Genomic DNA, 18,820 nt, shown 5'->3' with positions numbered 1-18,820 from the left:
CTTATGGGTTTGAGATGAAACACCAGAGTTATTTTAATTTACATTTCTTCAATAATTAGATCTGGAATATTTAAAAAACTATGGCCATCAATATTAGATTTCTCCCTCTGCTTCCCCTTTCCCTTGAAAACTACCTTTGATCATTTATCATTTGGTAAATGACTCTTTTTCTTGTAAATTTGATCCAGTTTCCTATTTATCTTAGAAATGAGACCTTTATCAGAGATACTTGTTACAACGATTTTTGCCCAGTTTTCTTCTATTTTTAGTTAAATTGGTTTTTATTTGTGCAAAACCTTTTAATTTTATGTAATCAAAATTTTACATTTTTTTAACCCTGTGTATATCTAGCTCTCTTATTTGGTCATGAACTGTCCTCATATCTCTAGATCTTATGGGTAATTCTTCCATGTTTCACTCATTTGTATATATTGTCACACTTTATGTCCAAATCATGTAAAATGGGTATCTACCTGGAACATTCTAATTTTACTATTCTAATTTAAATGCCTCTTTACTCCATTCCCTTCTTACTCACATCAAAATTAGATCTTGGAATCTTCATTTTACTGATGTAATCTTAAAATTTTCTTTCATTTACTTTTCCCTAAACCTTATAAAAATATGATTTAAGAATCACTTTCACTTCCCCACTCACTGCCTCTATCTGATTAACCTTCACTTCTGGCACTTAATTTTGAGGAAAATTATTTCTCCCAACCCTTTCTCTTAGTTTTGTTGATGTCCAAATTCTGTCTCCTTGTCAAGAGATCATTTCTTTAAATTATTAGCCTTTGTTTTTTCACTGACCTTTATGCCAATTTTGATTTAAAACTTATGAAAACAGTTCCTTAAGAATGTTATCATTTAATCTTTTTTTTCCATTCAATTCCAGACTACTTCATTTAAATTTCATCTGTTTCACCAATTTTTATGTCAAAGGTTCTGCCGAGTTCTTAATATCTTATCAGGAAATGACTAAACTTTATGATATTATAAAAGAATCACTTTTCTCCATGTTAGAATAGTCTTAGTTTTCCAGGATTATTAATCTTCCAAGTACAGACTGATTTCCCTTGCTTTTCCCTGACTTCTTTCATTTTTTTGTCTTTGCACCATTTGAATAGGTGTTTCCTCATTTTTGACTTGATTCCTTTCAGCTGCTTTCAAGACTGTCATTTTTCTCCTGGATTGCAAAACTCTGAAATTTGGTAACTATAGTTCTGTTAAACTCTTTATGTTGGTAACTATAAATTCTATTAGATTTGTTCTCTAAGTTCTGTTTTCAATACTTCTGGGCAATTTCCTTATATAACCTTCAGGCTATCAGCTTCAATGAATTTTTCTGAGACTCATAACTCTCAGATGTACTTTAATCTGTAGAGACAGGTGTTCTCCTTAACATATTTTTATCATGAAAGGCAGTTAAGTTTTCATTTTGGTCAGAAGATGGAATGGATATTTGTGGAAAAGGTAGATAACATAGAAAAGTCTGTTTATAATAGTGCATGGTGAGAAAAAGGTGAGTAAAGGGATAGGCAAGGGGAATGAATTCAGGTACAGAAGGAGGTAGAAGGGGAAATGGGTTTCAAAACTATGTCTATTCTATCCTTTTCAGTGTGATGACTATTGACTATCATAGAGAAGACCTCCTGAAAAAAGCTAAAACCAAAAAAAAGTCAGAATTGGGAAATTCTTTTTTTCCCTTTGTGATCTGTTACTTTTTATCATCTGGCATTAGAAGTAGCCCTACCTGGGGAGAAGGGAGGGAAGGAAGGGTGGTAGAAAAATGTAGATCATAAATTTGCAAATGAATGAATGTTGAAAACTACCTTTGGAAAAAAATTAAAATAAAAAAATGTAGTCCTACCCTGAGAACTAGAAATTAAAGGGATACCTATCAAACAGGGAATAGTTAAATAAGCTATGGTATATGATTATGATGGAATATTATCGTGTTATGAGAAATGACAAGAAGGATGATTTCATCTTGGAAATTTCAAACTTGGAAAGACTTACATAAACTGATGCAAAATGAAGTGAGCAGAACTAGGTAAATGCTGTACACAGTGACAATAATATTGAATGATGAACTGTGAATAACTTAGCTATTCTCAGCAATGCAGTGATCTAAGATAATTCCAAAGAACTAATGATGAAGAACTCCACTTCCAGAGAAAGATCTGATATAGTTTGAATACAGACTGAAGCATTCTATTTTTCACTTTTTTTTTTTAGGTTTTTGCAAGGCAAACAGGGTTAAGTGGCTTGCCCAAGGCCACGCAGCTAGGTAATTATTAAATGTCTGAGACCCGATTTGAACCTAGGTACTCCTGACTCCAGGGCCAGTGCTTTATCCACTGTGCCACCTAGCTGCCCCTTTTCACTTTCTTTTTTTTTCATTCTTTTTAAAAAATTTGAATCTTATATAAAACGACTAATATGGATGTTTTATATAACTGCACATGTATAATCTATATCTGATTGCTTACCATCTTGGGAAGAAAGGGAAGGATAGAATTTGGAACTCAAAACACGTAATTGGGGAAAATAAGATATATATTAAAATTAAATTTGTTCTTTACCTTTTTCTGAACACAGCTCAATGTTTTTGTGTTGTTAACATTTTTTTCCCTGTCTGTCTTTTTTTTTTTTTTTTTGCAGCCTTGGTTGATTTTAGGTTTTAGTATTCTTATCATTCTTCATGTAGTTTCATCCCATTTCTTATATTCATCCTTCTGATTTTTGAATAAGTACTTCTAAATGAGCCAATCAAAGGACAGAAGGAGGTAGAAGGGGAAATGGGTTTCAAAACTATGTCTATTCTATCCTTTTCAGTGTTATGACTATTGACTATCATAGAGAAGACCTCCTGAAAAAAGCTTTAGACAACTCTTCCTTTCCCCAATCTGTGATTGTGTATGGAATAGGACTAAACCTGTGATTCATGCAGGGAACTTCCAGGGATTGAAGTCCTTTCACTGATCCAGAAAGGCATCTTCTCAGTATAGGAGAGTTTAAATGACTTGGTTAGAGTTACTCAACCAATAAGAAGCAGAGTTAGGACTTAAACCAATGACTTCCTGATTTCAAAGGGTGGCTCTTTTATCTACTGTACCATGCTAGCTCTACATTTTGTGATTTTATTATTAGAAGTTTGTTTCTGAGAGCCTCATCTTTCCCAGTGGCATTTCCTTTGAGAGTCTCTGACCATGTGATTTTATTTTTGCATTGAACTCTTTGAAACCCCCTTTGGAAAGTTCAAAGTTCAAATATAACAATATGTAGGATTCCCTTTTTAGGCAGTTATTAACTCTTAAGATGACATAGTTGTTTCTCCCTCCTGAAATGGGGTCTGGTTTGGAATAGGGTCATTACTGAAATCAGCCTGAGGAATCAAGGGGGCAACAGGAAACAGGCTGTCATGGGGGAAAGTTCAGAAATCTTAACTAGGGGATTTAGTCAGGGTTTCAGCAAAGAGGAGAGAGTGGCCAGTGAGAAAAGGACCCAAAGGAAACTTTGATGCTTGGCCACTGCCAACATCAGTCCTGCCACAGTCTGGGGCAGTTAGCGCTGCATAGTTCCTCTCATTTCCATATCACTAACTTCCTGATTAGTCAGAATTAAGTCCAAAGAAGTAGTTCCCTTTGTTGCTTCCTCTCTCTGCTAAAACATGAAGTGGTCAGCAAGATGTCCAGACTTCCTCAGATGCTCTGCATATAGCAGAAGAAATCTTCCAGTTGAAGCTTAGAGGGGAGGAGGCACTATAAAATTCATCTATCATGTGCCACTGTACACTGAAGTCCTTCACAAGATATAAAAATAATCACTATTCCACAAACCTTACCTATATTTGTGTTATATTCTAGCAACTGGAAATCATTCTTCACTGCCTTGCCTGTGCTTCACCAGTATGGTGCAAACTGATATGGTGCAGAATGATATTCAGAATGATGCTTCTGAAGCCCTATCAGATTGTGACCCATATTATAAATATAAAAATATGAAATTATGCTCAGCATTGTTTAATTAGTTAAAATAATATGTCATTATATAACAATTCAGTTATATAGCATATTTATATAGCAACTTAATGAAGTGTTTCTACACATCTCATTCTTTGATTATTTCTTTTTAAAATCTTATAAAATCAATAAATAAAAATCTTATAAAAATAAGCCTTATGTCTGATATACAGCAACTAATGAGAACTTCTGATGTCCTAGAATCTTTCATCCCCAGCCATGTCATTTGCTAACCATTCTCTTGTGCCCCTACCACAAATCCTCAACTATTCCTATGGTAGCATTATCTGTGGGAATATTGGGGGTACTGTACTTGATTCCGATTTGGCCCTGGACAAGCTGCTGAAACACTGTGCAGGAAGAAGGAGATGGAGATGCTCTTGGTCTGTTCCACTGTCTTGTAGCCAAGCTTTGAAGAAATTCTCCATGCTCACAGTGTCATTTTCGATGATCTGGAGATCAATGTTAGCACCCATGATGGAACACTCTGCAAAAAGTAAAAGCAATTTTCTAAGTCTCCCACATGAGGTAACAGAAAACATATATGTGTCTTAAGGAGACAAATGACTATTCATGTTTGTGAAGTTTCAAAACTCCAAGAATTGACCAACATGTCTTCTCCTAAGACCTACTATGGAGCCAGCAATGGGGCAAATAGCAAACATTTCCACCAGTAAATCAATAAGTATTTGTTAAGAAACAGTTGCTTTGTTTGTTGGGTTTTGCTCAAGCTTTTCTTCATTACAAGGGAGCACTGGATAGGTGGGTATATTGGAAAATAATTCTGATGGCCAAAAGGCATAACAGGGACAAAAAAAATCAATCTTTTGAGCACCTAACTTTGTACTGGATATTGTGAAGGACTGCAAAGAGGAAAAAGACAGTCTCTGTTCTACAATGTCTGACTGGAAAGTCTAAATTGTGAGGTGCATGTTACAAGTAACAGGAGGTGACAGTAACGGTGTGGTGGATCTCCAGGGCTGCCACAGTCTGGGGATGCAGCTGGATAAGATGGTGCTGCAGCCATTCACTGAGGGCTTATTATGTGTAAGGGGCTCTGCCAGGCACTAGAGGAGGTAAAATAGTAGTTAAAAGAACTCTGCCTCCAAGGGGACTCTTGCAGTATTCTCCTTGGCTTTTCTCTACAATGACTATTCCCAAATCTTTTCCACTTTCCTCAAACCTTCAATCTCCTGGGGAAGGGGAAAGGAGGGGGAGAAGTATTCTATAGGGCTTGGAATGTTTAGTACCTGTGCTAAGCACTAGTTTCTATCTCCACCTTTACCCTTAATAACTCACGGTAAGCCTTTCATTTCATTAAGAAAACTGAGCTAAGGCATAGACCCATATCTCGCACCCTATACCAAAATAAGGTCAATATAGGTACAGGATTTAGACTTAAAGAGTGATACCATACACTAATTAACAGATCAAGAAATACTTTTTTATCTGTCAGATCTACGGAAAGAGGAGAAATTTACAACCAAACAAGAAATAGAGTACATTATAAATTACAAAATAGGTGATTTTGACTATATTAAATTAAAAAAAAATTTGCATTAATAAAATCAATGCTGAAAGAATGAGAAGGAAAACAGAAAATGGGGAAATAATTTTCACAATGAGGGGTTCTGATAAAGGTCTCATTTCTAAAAAATATAGAGAGAATTGCATCAAATATATAAGGGTCACAAGTCATTCCCCAAGCGATAAATGGTCAAAGGATATGAACAGGCAGTTTTCAAATGAAGAGATTAAAGCTTCTTTATATATATAATCATATGAAAAAATGCTCCAAATAGTTACTGATTAGAGAAATGGAAATTAAAGCATCTCATGCATGACAGATTAACTAAGATGACAAAAGGGAAAATGATCAATGTTAGAGAGGTTGTGGGACAATTGGGACATTAATGCATTCTTGGTGGAGCTGTGAACTGATGCAATCATTCTGGAGAGCAATAATGGAATTATGCCCAAAGTGCAATAAAACTGATCATACCCTTTGATCCAGCAATACCAACACTAGGCCTGTAGTCAGAAGAAATCATAAAAAATGGGAAAAGTCTCACATGTTCTAAAATATTCACAGCAACTTTTTTGTAGTGGCAAAGAATTGTAAATTGAGGGGATGCCTATCAATTGAGGAATGACTGAACAAATTATGGTATATGAATTTTATGGAATATTATTGTTCTATAAGAAACCATGAATGGTCAGACAGGAACTGATGCTGAGTAAAGGAAGAACCAAGAGAACATTGTACACATCAATAACAACATTGTGAATTGATCAACTTTGATGGATGAGCTCTTCTCAGCAGTTCAGAGAGCTAGGACAACCCTAGGACACTGCTATGGACAATGCTATCCACATCCAGAGGAAGAAAAACCAAACCAAAACAAAACAAACCAAAAAAATCTACAGAATCTTAATGAACACCACATTCACTTTTTAAAAAAAAAACATTTCTCCTATGTTTTTCTTTATTATCTCATGATTTTCTTTCTTTTCCCTCAATCCTAATTCCTCACACAGAAAATAACTAATCTGTAAACATGTTAAAGACAAATGCGTATATACAATATTTACCAGACTGTTCACTGCTGAGGGGAGGGTAGAAGGAAATTATATATCCATATGGATCCACATATGCATGTGGATGAATGTGGAAAACTTTCATAACATGTAACTGGAAAAACAAAATAAAATATCAATTTTAAAAAAGAAAACTGAGCTAAAAAAGAAAAGCAGCTCCTTGAACTCTCTTCTGCTCATCAAAAATTCATTCCCCATTTTTTCTGCATTCATCCTTGTCTGACTAATTCATGACACCATTCCCCAATGTACAACATTCCATGTCACTGAAAGAAATGGTAGATATGAGTGCTCAGTCATTGTTAGTTTGATATTTGAAAGATTATGGAGGAAGAGAGAGGTGTTGCAGACTAGAGAACAGCAAATTTTGACTTGATTTTTAAAAAAATAATTCCAATACTGGAGAATTAAGATTATAACCTATAAGCCTATGTGTTTGACTTGTATTTTTGGCAAGACTACAGACTGTATTTACTTAAAATTTTTTAAAATTAAGTTTACTTTAAGTTCAAGTTAACCAGTTATTTATTTTCTCTCCCTCTTATATGCATCCAATCAGAAAAAAGAAAACATAACCCAAAATCAATTCCTGCAGTGTCCATATCCAGAAATATATACCAATAGGTCTGATGAATGCTATGGATACAGTTTGCCTAGAATTCAGCAAAGTACATAGATGGCAAATGACAAAGGATTTCAGACTCTTTTTTTTTTTTTGGTTTTTGCAAGGCAATGGGGTTAAGTGACTTGCCCAAGGTCACACAAGGTAATTATTAAATGTCTGAAGTCACATTTGAACTCAGGTCCTCGTCTCTAGAGCTGGTACTCTATCCACTTTGCCATCTAGCTGCCCCTTGACTCACTCTTCTAACTTTCCACTCTACATCTGACCAAAATCTCTCTTTTTTAAAGTTTTTTTTTGCAAGGCAAATGGAGTTAAGTGACTTGCCCAAGGCCACACAGCTAGGTAATTATTAAGTTCTGAAGCTGGATTTGAACTCAGGTACTCCTAACTCCAGGGCTGGTGCTCTATCCACTGCGCAACCTAGCTGCCCTGACCAAAATCTCTTATGGTATTCTCAAGGATGTGACAAAGATTATGAACTGGTTGAGTGGCTGAACCAGAGTAGTTAAGGCTGGAGCAATGCCACCTTGGAAGGGGGTCTCTGGTTGAATGACTCAATGATCTTGTGCTTTTTAATATTTCCTTTTATCAATGACTTCCATAAAGGCTTAGATAGTATACTTATTAAATCAGTAAACAACTGGATTGATCAGGAGAGTTCTTCAACCTGATGATTTATATGGAGGTAAGCCTTTGCCATTTTTTTATTTCATTTACTTATAGATGATGGACATGCCTATTTGTTGTGTCAAATGTATTCTAGGCTAAGAGCTATGAAGGGTTAACACAGAAATAGTTATGTGCTTTAACCAGCAAGATGTACTTCAGAGCTTAGATAAGGGAGTAGCTGCATGTCTGAGCTAACAAGGTGTATTCCCAGGCTCAGATAGATAGTGCATTCTGAAATAATTACCTTCTGCACTTTGTTTATCAAATCACTGTTTGGTTCTCAAAACAATCTTCATTCTGTTTATCAAAACACTGTTTGGTTCTCAAAACAATCACCTAAGACATACACAAGGATATGCATGTGAAAAAAATGCTTGCTAAAATGCTTATGTAATTGGTTACATAAATGTAGAGTTATGTGTCCTGTGATCAATGAACGAACCAGCTTATGCATCATATTGATGTCGGCCTGGGTTCCCTCCTCCGGACTCGACACCTATTGGTACCTCATTTAGAGGACAAAAGAAATCTGCTTGGGTTTCAGTGAATGGGACTCCCTCAAGATAAGCAGGTTGGTTTACCATCTTTGGAATCTTCTGGAAGTTGGTTTTCATTGAGCTGTTTCCACAATGAATTACTTGGAACCCATTTTTATTTGATGAATTATTTTGGGAGAAGCCATCTCCTTTACTCTGTTTTATTGCAAAAATGATAGACTATTTTAGACTTCTTTTTGCCTTTTCTCCTTCTGCTGTCCTTTGGAGAGATAGCCTAGTAGTTCAGTTTCCCAGGGGCAGTTAATGGCAATTTCGTGCCATGGAAGAAGGGAGGAATATGCTTTTGCATGGGGTAGGAGAATTTCTTCAATAGAGTTAATTTTAGGGATGATTTAAAGAAAGTGTAAAGGCAAGAGTACTCAAATCTTGCCTTTTTATCAAAGTAGGCAGAATCCAGACACCTAATCATTTGGCCAGAAATTTGAGATTTCTTGGGCAGATACAACTTTAGGGTTACCTTACAAGGGAACCCAGGAATATAACCTCCCAGGATCTCTTTCAGAGAGATTTCCTATGCAGCATACTGCTGGAATCTAATTTTTGAGAAAGAGAGGATGGATATTTTTCAGGCATCCTTAATCTTGGAGATTAATGGTTTCTGGATAATTTCTGAAGACCCAGAGTCCTGGCCTTTTAGTCAAGGGCAATTTCCTGAGTTTTGTAGTTCTTTGAAAAACAATTGTTAGGGCAGCTAGGTGGCACAGTGGATAGAGCAGTGGCACTGGAGTCAGGAGGACCTGAGTTCAAATTTGACTTCAGATACCTAATAATTACCTAACTGGGTGACCTTGGGCAAGTCACTTAACCCCATTGCCTTACAAATCAAAAACCCCCAACTGTCCATTTGACCCATGTGGCAAAAGATTAAAAAGACGGTCTGGGGGAAATAAAAGATCTGGATTTTATTCTCTATTACTGTGAGTTGTTGGAGTCTTTATTCCTGAGGCATATATAAGTGCTTAAGACATGTCTATGAAATGCAATAGGAATTCACTGGAATATTGGGGTAGTGTCAGCTTAGCTCTCCCAAAAGCATATTTCCACAGTGTTAAGAGGAGCCTGAGGGGAACTATGTGGAGAGGTAAGGCTCATCAGAGATGATAATGGTTTTTTATTGCTTGTGAGCTATTGAAAATCCTTTATGTGTTTTCTACATTTAATGGGCTTCTGTGAGTCCTTTTCATTTTCTACATTTTATTTGAGATGAAATAGAGATTGTCCCAAATCTAATGATGCATTTAATATCTTGAAAGCTTGTAGAGGTACTATCACTTACATGAGAACTAGGTATGAACTGTATATGCAGATTTTTGAGAGCAAATTCTGGGAAGGGATAATAGCCAAAGAAAAAGGGGATCATTTAAGGTGACACCTAAGATTAGATTTTATCCACAAGAGCTCAGCATTCTGGGCCCTAGTTATATGTAGATGATGCACAGTTGGAAAAGATAACTAATATAATGAATAACAGAACCAGGATCCAAGAAAAGTATCAACAGGCTAGAATGATAGTACTGAATCTATTAAGATGAAATTTAATAGGAATAAATGTAAAGTCTAAAATTTGGGTTCTAAAAATCAACTTCATAATTATGTACACTGACTCTCTCCTGCTTTTTAATTAAGTTCTTTGCACTTTGTAGATATCTCCAAGTTCAAAGTGACTTTTAAAAAAATTTAATCCCTAATTGTGTAAATAAGCCAGCTAAGTAGTGTACATTGTATGCTGATCTTGAAGTCAGGAAGATCTGAGTTAAAATTTAACTAATAGGACACTTATTAGCTGATACTGGGCAAGTCACTTAAATGTTTGCCTCAGTTTCCTCATCTGTAAATAACTGGAAAAGGAAATGGCAAACTAATCTATTATCTTTGCCAAGAAAACCCCAAATGGGGTCATGACAAATGGGACATGACTAAAATGATTGAGCAACAATAACAAATTCTGTAAACATGACTCAAGGTCCATTCACCCATATTCTACTCATAACCCTCAGAGTTCACCAATGTTATTTCAATACATAACTAGGCAGTATTTTCTACACAGTTGGGCTTCATTGAAGTTACTTCTACAAAGTATACAAAGATTATTAACAAAAGATACATTTAATTCACAATGATACAATATTTACTGAATCAACTCTTGTACTAGAAAGCTGCTATCAAATTGTTTCTTAGACTCAGACTCATAAAAACCATCCGCCTCAAAGCTCCTTTAGAAACACTTAAACAATGTTATCTACTATTACTTGGGTAAATCATCAGGATCATGGACAGACCCAATCATTAGTTGGCATCCTAGGTCAGAACTACAATGGTCCCTGATCGTCTTTGAACCTCGGATCTTTATTCTTGATTAATGAAAACATTCTTGGCAAATGCTTCGTTCTGCTGACTAGTGATCATTATCAATTATTTCCATGACTCTCCGAGGAGCTTCCAGGAAACAAAAGTCTTTGTGTCCAGGGGGAGTAAGGTTGCAGCTGAGAGGACAAGGCTGCCCTGGGTGGATGGATGGACGTGTAGTCACTGATCCAGGAGGGCTATTTATCCACAAAGACAGGGACACCCTCAGCATCTAGACCTTCACCCCAAGTCCTACTTCCTATCAATTCAAATTAAGGACTGAACTGTTCCTGGACAAGGCAGGGAGAAGGATGTCTACACCATATTCCCCTCACTATAATCGACATAATGTGCAAGACCCATCTTCATTCATTTGATTATGAAGTTCAATAAGGAAACATCAGAGCAGCTGTGGTTACTGGTGGAGGGCTACAAGCAGAATCATTTGAATAACTGTAAATATCTAAGACAACTACTTTATGCTTTCTGGCTGAGCTCTTTCCAGTTCAGTTTGGAGGATTTGGGGCAGACCTCCAATCCAGGAAAAGATCAGAGTTGAGAGTGACCACTGAATTGGAAGTTCAGCCTAATAAGAAAGGAAAGTCAGCTTGAGGCTCTAAGGAGCCCAGCATGAAGCTTTGCTCTAATGAAGGGGGACTTCATGAAGGAAAACAACAGGTGAAGGGAGTCCTGGGAGCTCTGAACTACCCCTTTGCCACATATCGTCTGCTCTAAGCTGGAGCTGACTGGCCCTTAGACTCCGCAAGGACTTGAAGGAGAGAGTATATCTGATTTTTGGTAAGAAGGGTGGGTGGTGGGATATTTTGTACCAATTATTCTTATTATAAAATATCCATCTTTAAAAAAACTAAGCACATTTAGCTAGCTAATTGTTATCAATTGATAATCAATGAGAGAATCACACTCATTGGAATTTCTAAACTGCAATACCAGGAAAACATCCGTAACTCCTCAGGGTATCCTAGAATTCAGAGGTGAGCAATGTGCAGTGGCCTTCTGATCACCCAGCCTCTCTATACAAGGACAATGAACCTGTCAGAAACCATGCTATGTCACAGACACAGAATAAAGAGGCATACATACAATACTTCAGATTTTCAATATATCTAGCTTATTTTAAAAATATATATATAATAAATTCAATGTCTAAGTTCCAAAATTGTCATCTGTGTTGTCCTTTAAGATATGTTCTCTTCAGTGTATTCTTTCAAATGCTTCATTGGCATACTCTCCCCTCCTTTTTTTGGAATCACTATCTACAGCTCTAAGACAGCTAAGTGGTGCAGTAGAAGAGTGCTGGGTCTGGAGCAAGGAAGACTCTGCTTCCTGAATTCACAACCCTCACTAGTTGGATGACTCTGGGCACTTTGTAGATACCTCCAGATTCAAAGTGACTTTTTTTTATTTAATTCCTTTGCTTCAGTTTCCTCATCTGTAAAATGAGTTGGAGAAGAAATGACAAACCACTCCACTATCTCTGCCAAGAAGATCTTAAATGGGGTCACCATGGGAAGGACAATATTGAAACAGTTGAGCAACAATAGCTATAGCTCTATCTCTTCTACCCTTCAAAGAAATCAAACCCAAAACATCCTTAGTGTTAAATAAGCATAGCTAAGCAAAACCAATTTGCACATTTACCATGTCCAAAAATTTATGTCTCATTCAGCATCACTAATTGATGCATCATCATTGGTCCTCTGTCATCATACTGGCCAGAACTCTTGACTTTCAAAGTAGCTTTTAAAAATTTCTTTTTTCACAGTTATATGTTAAGACAATTTTTAACATTCTTTTAAAAATTTTTTGATTTCCAAAATTTTCTTTCTCCCTCCCTTCCTTGAGTCAATAAGCAATATGATGTAGGTTATATATGGAAAATCATGTAGAACATATTTCCATATTAGTCATTTTGTGAAAGAAGAAACAGAACAAAATAAAAAAAACCCAAAATACAGAAAGTGAAAAGTAGTATGCTCTGGGGCGGCTAGGTGGCACAGTGGGTAGAGCATGGGCCCTGGAGTCAGGAGTAGCTGAGTTCAAATCCGACCACAGACACTTAATAATTACCTAGCTGTGTGACCTTGGGCGAGCTACTTAACCCCATTTGCCTTGCAAAAACTAAAAAAAAAAGTAGCATGCTTCAATCTGCATTCAGATCCTATTGGTTTTTTTCCTTGGAGGGGGAATAGCATTTTTCTTCATGAGTTCTACAGAACTTCTTAGATCATTGTATTGCTAAGAATAGCTAAGTTATTCACAATTGATCATCATAAAATTTTACTACTTGTTCAGCCATTCCCCAATTGATGGACATCCCCTCAAATTCCATTTCTCTTCTTCGACAAAAAGAGCTGCTCTGAATATTTCTTGACAAATGGGTACTCTTTCCCTCCCCTCCCCCCATTTCCCTCTCTTTTTGAGATGCAGACCCAGCAGCGGTATAGGAGGATCAAAGGATATACAGAATTTTGTAGACATTTGGGTATAGTCCTAATTGTTCTCCAGAATGGTTGGATCTGTTTCCAACTCCTCCCATAGTGCATCACTGTCATATTAGCCAATCTGATAGGTATGAGCTGCTCCCTCAGAGTTATTTTAATCAAAGAAAGGCAAATGACAGTCAAGGATCAAAAAGTCCAATGAAAGAAACAACAAACAAACATGGAAAAGGAAGCCCAGAAAGGTTTCATATAAAGGCAAGTAGAATCATCTCTGTAGATGGTTTTCTCCAGAAGTCTGTCCAGTAATGGGAAGAAAGGTAAAGGATGATAGCTAGCAAGGATGGACAAATCAATTGCATTTTTTTGTTTTGTTTTGTTTTTTGAGAATGGGGGATATGTAGGCAGTGGCAAAACTGCAAGTAGACTAAAAGTAGACAGGGACTGATGGAATAGTAGTAAGAGAGCAGAAATGATAGGGGCAGCTAGATGGCACAATGGATAGAGCACTGGCCCTGGAGGTAGGAGGACCAGAGTTCAAATATGGCCCCGGACACTTAATACTTGCTTAACTGTGTGACCTTGGGCTTGTCATTTAATCCTATTGCTTTGCAAACACCCCCACCCCCAAATGATACTGTAGAAGACAGAATGAAATGGGATCACTTGTACAGGGACATTTGCTCCTCATTTGAAACAGGGCTGAAAGAAGAGATGGGGTAGAAGGCATCTGGATGATTTGCAGGTAGAAGGCATCTGAATGATTTGCGGTAAGGAGAAACAGGAACTCTTGATGAAGGCTTCAATTGTTTTCAGTCGAATATGGTATAAGGTACTCAGCTGAGAGGATGGGGGAGGGGGGACTGTGGGAGATTTGAAGGAAAAATTAAAAAAAGATTTGGAAAAGCTCACTCACTGTAGTGAGTGAGGTGATTAAATCAGGGAGGTGTAAAAGATTTGCCTCTGTCAAAGTAAGGGGCCTGTAAGGAGTGAAGGGAGTCAATTCTGGGAATGACTCAAGGCCGTGGTTTAGAAGGTCAAGATCTTCAATAGGATAAAGGGGCAAGGAACTGGAGAGGGAAGGAGGGCATTGCATAGTGAGCTCTTTCACTAAAGGATTAAAATGGGGAAGGGAAGAGTGTCTCAGGTGATGGACTGAGAAACAACCAAGGGGTAGAGGACTGGACGACTTGGTAAGAGTAAACAACAGGGTCTTGAGACGTGAGAGGGAGAGGTGGAATGACACCAGAAGCAAGGACTGCTGTGAAACTGAACAAGAATCAGAACTGCAGAGGCATTATTAAATCAGGATAGGGGATTTGTGACTAAGGAACAGAATTGAGGTAAAGTGGAATTTCCACACATTAGAAGTAGAATTAAAGATGAGATATTGTTAGTGAGTAAGGAACGTGCTGAAGAGAAGCTGAGATTTCATTAGTAAGTCAGGGAATGGACTGCAGACTGGACAGGACATCAGTTCCTAAAGACTAAGGCCCAGCTAGATTAAAAGCACACTGGAGCAGATGAATCAGAAGAGGAGGAAAATTTTCTCTTTTTTCATGCATGTGAATCTGTCTCTGAAACAGCTTTATTAAGTGCTAAAGCCATGCCCACTGGCATTGGAGAAAATCTGGCCTGTCCAATGATTAATGCAGTCTCTGATTCATAGACCCAGAGGGAAAGACTGGTTAAAGCTTTGATGGTTTATTTTTGGAGAGACATTCCTGAGGAAAAGCCTGCAGGGGCATCATGGACCAAGGAGAGCAAATTCCCAATAGGGAACAATGAAGCTTCAGTTCAAGGGTCTGGTAGTCAGCATCTAGGAAGGGGTTAGGGGGGTAGTGGTAGGGAGTGGAGGAACTTTATGTGAAATGATTTACACGAAGCTTACTGATCCATGCTTCAGGAAATACCTTGAAATACACTGGTATTCCACTGGGTGGGATCAGAGTGCCCTGGCCAAGCTGCCCTCCCCCATCTTCCTGTGAAACCTGATGGCAGAGAGGCTTCATTCACTCAAGACCCACGGGCTGAAAATGGCTGTGGTGTGCAGAACAAGCCGACCTCCAGGGTGGACACCTACATCCTCCCAGGGTCAGGCTGCCATTCTGGCATTCCTCTTCTACAGCCCATGCTGGGGCAGAATCAATGAGGCATGGCTAAAGGAAGATATTTAGAATTACACTGTGTCAAAGCTGGTTATCAGAGATTATCTTGATAACACAGGCTCCTCCTTTTAGGAAACTAAGGCTCAGAAAGGAAATAAGCCTGAAGTCACAACTCTGGTGGGAGCTGAACCCTGATTTTCTGCTGTAGGACAGTTTATCAGGGTGCTCTGTTGCTTCCCTAAAGTGATGGGAAGTAAGATTATGGAGTCCTTTCTTCTCAGGAGGATGAAAGATAATAGCTCACACTGACAAAGCCCCATCCCCCCCTCTATTTGGCATTTACAACCCATTACAAGTACTTTAATCTTCCTTTCCAGGTTCATTGACCAGAACATGCTTTCTCCCTTCCCCCACATTGCCTTTCTTTATTCTCTTAAGGACACAATATTCCATCTCCTGCCTCTAAGCCTTTGGTATAGGTTCTTCTTGTCTGGATGCTTTCTCAACTCACTTTTACCTGACAAAATCTCAATCTTTCTTCAAAGCACAACGAGAGTTATCCAAAAAGACCCCACAAAACTGCCATTATATAGGGCTTAATCAGTCCCAGACACAGTATAGGCACTTCACAATCATTTCTCATTTGATCTTCACAATAACCCGGGAAGCAGGGGCTGTTATTTTCTCCATGTAACAGATAAGGAAAATGAAGCAAGTAGAAGTTAAGGGACTTGTCCAGGGTCACAAAGTTGGGAAGTGACTGAGGCCAAATTGGAAGTCAGCTCTTCTTAACTTCAAGCCCAGTGTTCTATTCACTGATTACTGAAGTTTGATATATGTATATATAACACACACATTTGTGTATCTACATATATGCATGCACATGTAACATACCACACATGTACACATATGAATCCGCACACATATATATTTAATTTGTGTGTGTCTGTGCATATGGTTTCCCCTATAATAAAGGAAGGGGAAACTTGAGGATGGGGACTGTCTTACTTATCTTTGTATCCCTAGCACCTAGCACAGTTCCTGGAATCTCAGAGATACTTATTAAAGAGGATAAGGAAAAAAATCGTTTCGATACTAGAATTTCTGCCTTCATGAAGTTCATAGATTAGTAAGTGTGCATGTATGTTTGTATGTGAATACACATACTTGCAAATATAATTCATTTTATGCCATTTAAAGAGATACAAAGAACTTTTGAAATTCAAGGTGAAAAATCTTTGCAAATGGTAGGAAATGGAGAGATTGGGGAAGCTTCCCAGAGGGGCTCCTCACCCCTCATTGTCCCTTGATGGCTCTGTGATTCTGCCATACCATATTTCCCATATCTGTTAAAATTCAACTAAGAAGTCATCTCCTTCAGCAAGCTCTCCTTGATTAACACCTACTCCCAGCTCCATCCCTTTACTGGTTCAGTTTGTATTAAATTGTATTTGATTTGTTACTCTGAAAAAGTGCTCTTCCTTTGTCTTCTCAATCAGCTATTTGGAGGGTTTGTTGCCTTTCAAAAATGTGCTAGGCTGAATCAGTAGAAAAATATTGCCATTGTGGAAATAGCCCCACTGTAGGCCAAAGGGGTGTTGCAGTGCAGCTTGCCAGCTCATCCGTGCTGGGCTTCCCTTGGGTCAAGAGATACAAAGGCACCACTGAAGGCCTCTGGGAGCTGAATCTGGAGATGTGGCAGAACTGAGGTGGGGCTCAGGAATCCTGCACCCCTGGGCTGACACCTAGAATGCCAGGAGGGACAGAGGGGCTCCTGGCATTAGCCTGCCCCCCAGCGGTTGCAGGTAGCTCTGCCTCCAGGAGGCTGATACTGAGACTCAACTCCTATGACCAAGGAAACTGAAAAAAAAATTCTCTCATTTATTGTCCAAAAATGAGGAATAGTATAGTTTAAGAAGAATAAATTCCTTCTGGTGGAGAAAGTTGGAATTCCTTTTGCATTAGTATTTGAATGGTTTGTACTCACACATATACATACATACATACATCTTTACTTTTTAGTGCATACAAGAGAAAATTGATGTTTTTACTTTTGAAATTTACAAGACAAAGAGCATTTTGTTAGTTTGCTGTAAGATTGTATTTTGTATATATGTTTTCATGTAAATAAATGAAAATCTATGTTCAGTTATATTTTATTCTAAATGAGACAATTCCCTTTATTAGAAAAACTGTAAGCTACATTGTTAATTAAGCAATAATGAAATTCAAAAAAACAAAGTACTAAGTGTTCATTAGTCCCAACTGACCCTATCTGATGAAATGAGCTCTTGACATTCTATTTTTGTTGAGTTGATTAACCACCATGAAGGGTCCATAACCCATGCTAGTTCAATTCAATTCGACTTGATTCTATCAAATTCTATTAAGAATTTAATTTGCCAGGCACTTTACTAAGTAGTGGGTTTCCATAGATTAAAAAATGAATCAATTCCTGCCTCTAGGGAGCACATGAGTTGAGTTTAGAAGAAGAGGAGTTCCAAGTGGTCTGGATGAGAAGGAGTAAACTCTAGATGCTGGGTGGGAAAGTATGGAAACAAGATCAAGAATACGCCTTCTAGGAACAAGTAGTTCATTTGGGCTGGAATGTACAGTGTGTGGTCAGCAATGTCATCAGTCTAGAAAGAGGGACTGGAAGCAGACGATGAAAACCTATTTTTTCTTATGATTTGCTTGAAATCGTTTGTTTTTCTATCACCTTTATTTCCAAATATATCCCTTCTCCTGACCAGAGAACCATTCCTTAAGGTACTTCATCAAAAGTTATCACCATGTAAACTGTGACAGCTGTCCCAGAGGAGCAGAAAGTACATTTCCTTATCTTTTTCCACCTTGGCCATCATATTATGTAGCATTCAGTTTGAGTTGGTGATAGCAAGGAGAGGGGGCAGGGCCTATCTTCTCCTGAGACTGGAGTAGAATATGATAGAAGAAATATAAGTGGTCAGATCATTTACTCTCAGTTATGAGAATAAAGGAGGAGAGCTTTCATGAAGGAGGTGACACTTCATCTGAAACTTCAAGAATTTCAACAATCAAAGATGGAAAGGGGAACATTCCAGAATAGTATTCCCTCCGGAGTGATTCCAACAACTCCTACTTGCAAGTCTTCAGGAGGCACATTCTAGGGGGTGACCTTGTGGGTTATGAATCCCCATCAATGTGGCTCCCAGGAACAATCAGCCAACCAATAAACTTAATAAGCTCTTAGCAAACATTGTATTGTAAAAACAATAGAGAAAAACATTCCTCCTATAAGCTTGGGGCATGCTCTGAATACAAATAATCTCCACCGGATGAGGGGGTTCAAACTCAGAGGACAATGGCAAAAAGGGCAGGGCATACTCATATTTCTCTGCTAAATATGGTACTTGCATGGGTAGCTCCACTGGACTGGCATGCTCCTGTG

At 37.9% G+C, this 18,820-nt stretch overlaps 1 protein-coding gene across 1 annotated transcript in view; it reads right to left on the bottom strand.

Annotated features, from left to right (window-relative positions):
• M1AP (meiosis 1 associated protein) overlaps positions 1-18,820 on the bottom strand; it is a 113,040-nt gene that overhangs the window by 21,588 nt on the left and 72,632 nt on the right. Inside the window, exon 5 of the mRNA XM_074230000.1 lies at positions 4,339-4,512. Coding sequence (XP_074086101.1) covers positions 4,339-4,512 — 174 coding nt within the window. The remainder of the gene's footprint in view (positions 1-4,338; positions 4,513-18,820) is intronic.

Source organism: Macrotis lagotis, chromosome 3, assembly GCF_037893015.1.
Source record: "Macrotis lagotis isolate mMagLag1 chromosome 3, bilby.v1.9.chrom.fasta, whole genome shotgun sequence".
Classification (NCBI taxonomy): Eukaryota; Metazoa; Chordata; class Mammalia; order Peramelemorphia; family Peramelidae; genus Macrotis; species Macrotis lagotis.
The sequence above is the reverse complement of the archived record's forward strand: the minus strand, read 5'-3'. Positions and strand labels throughout refer to the sequence as shown.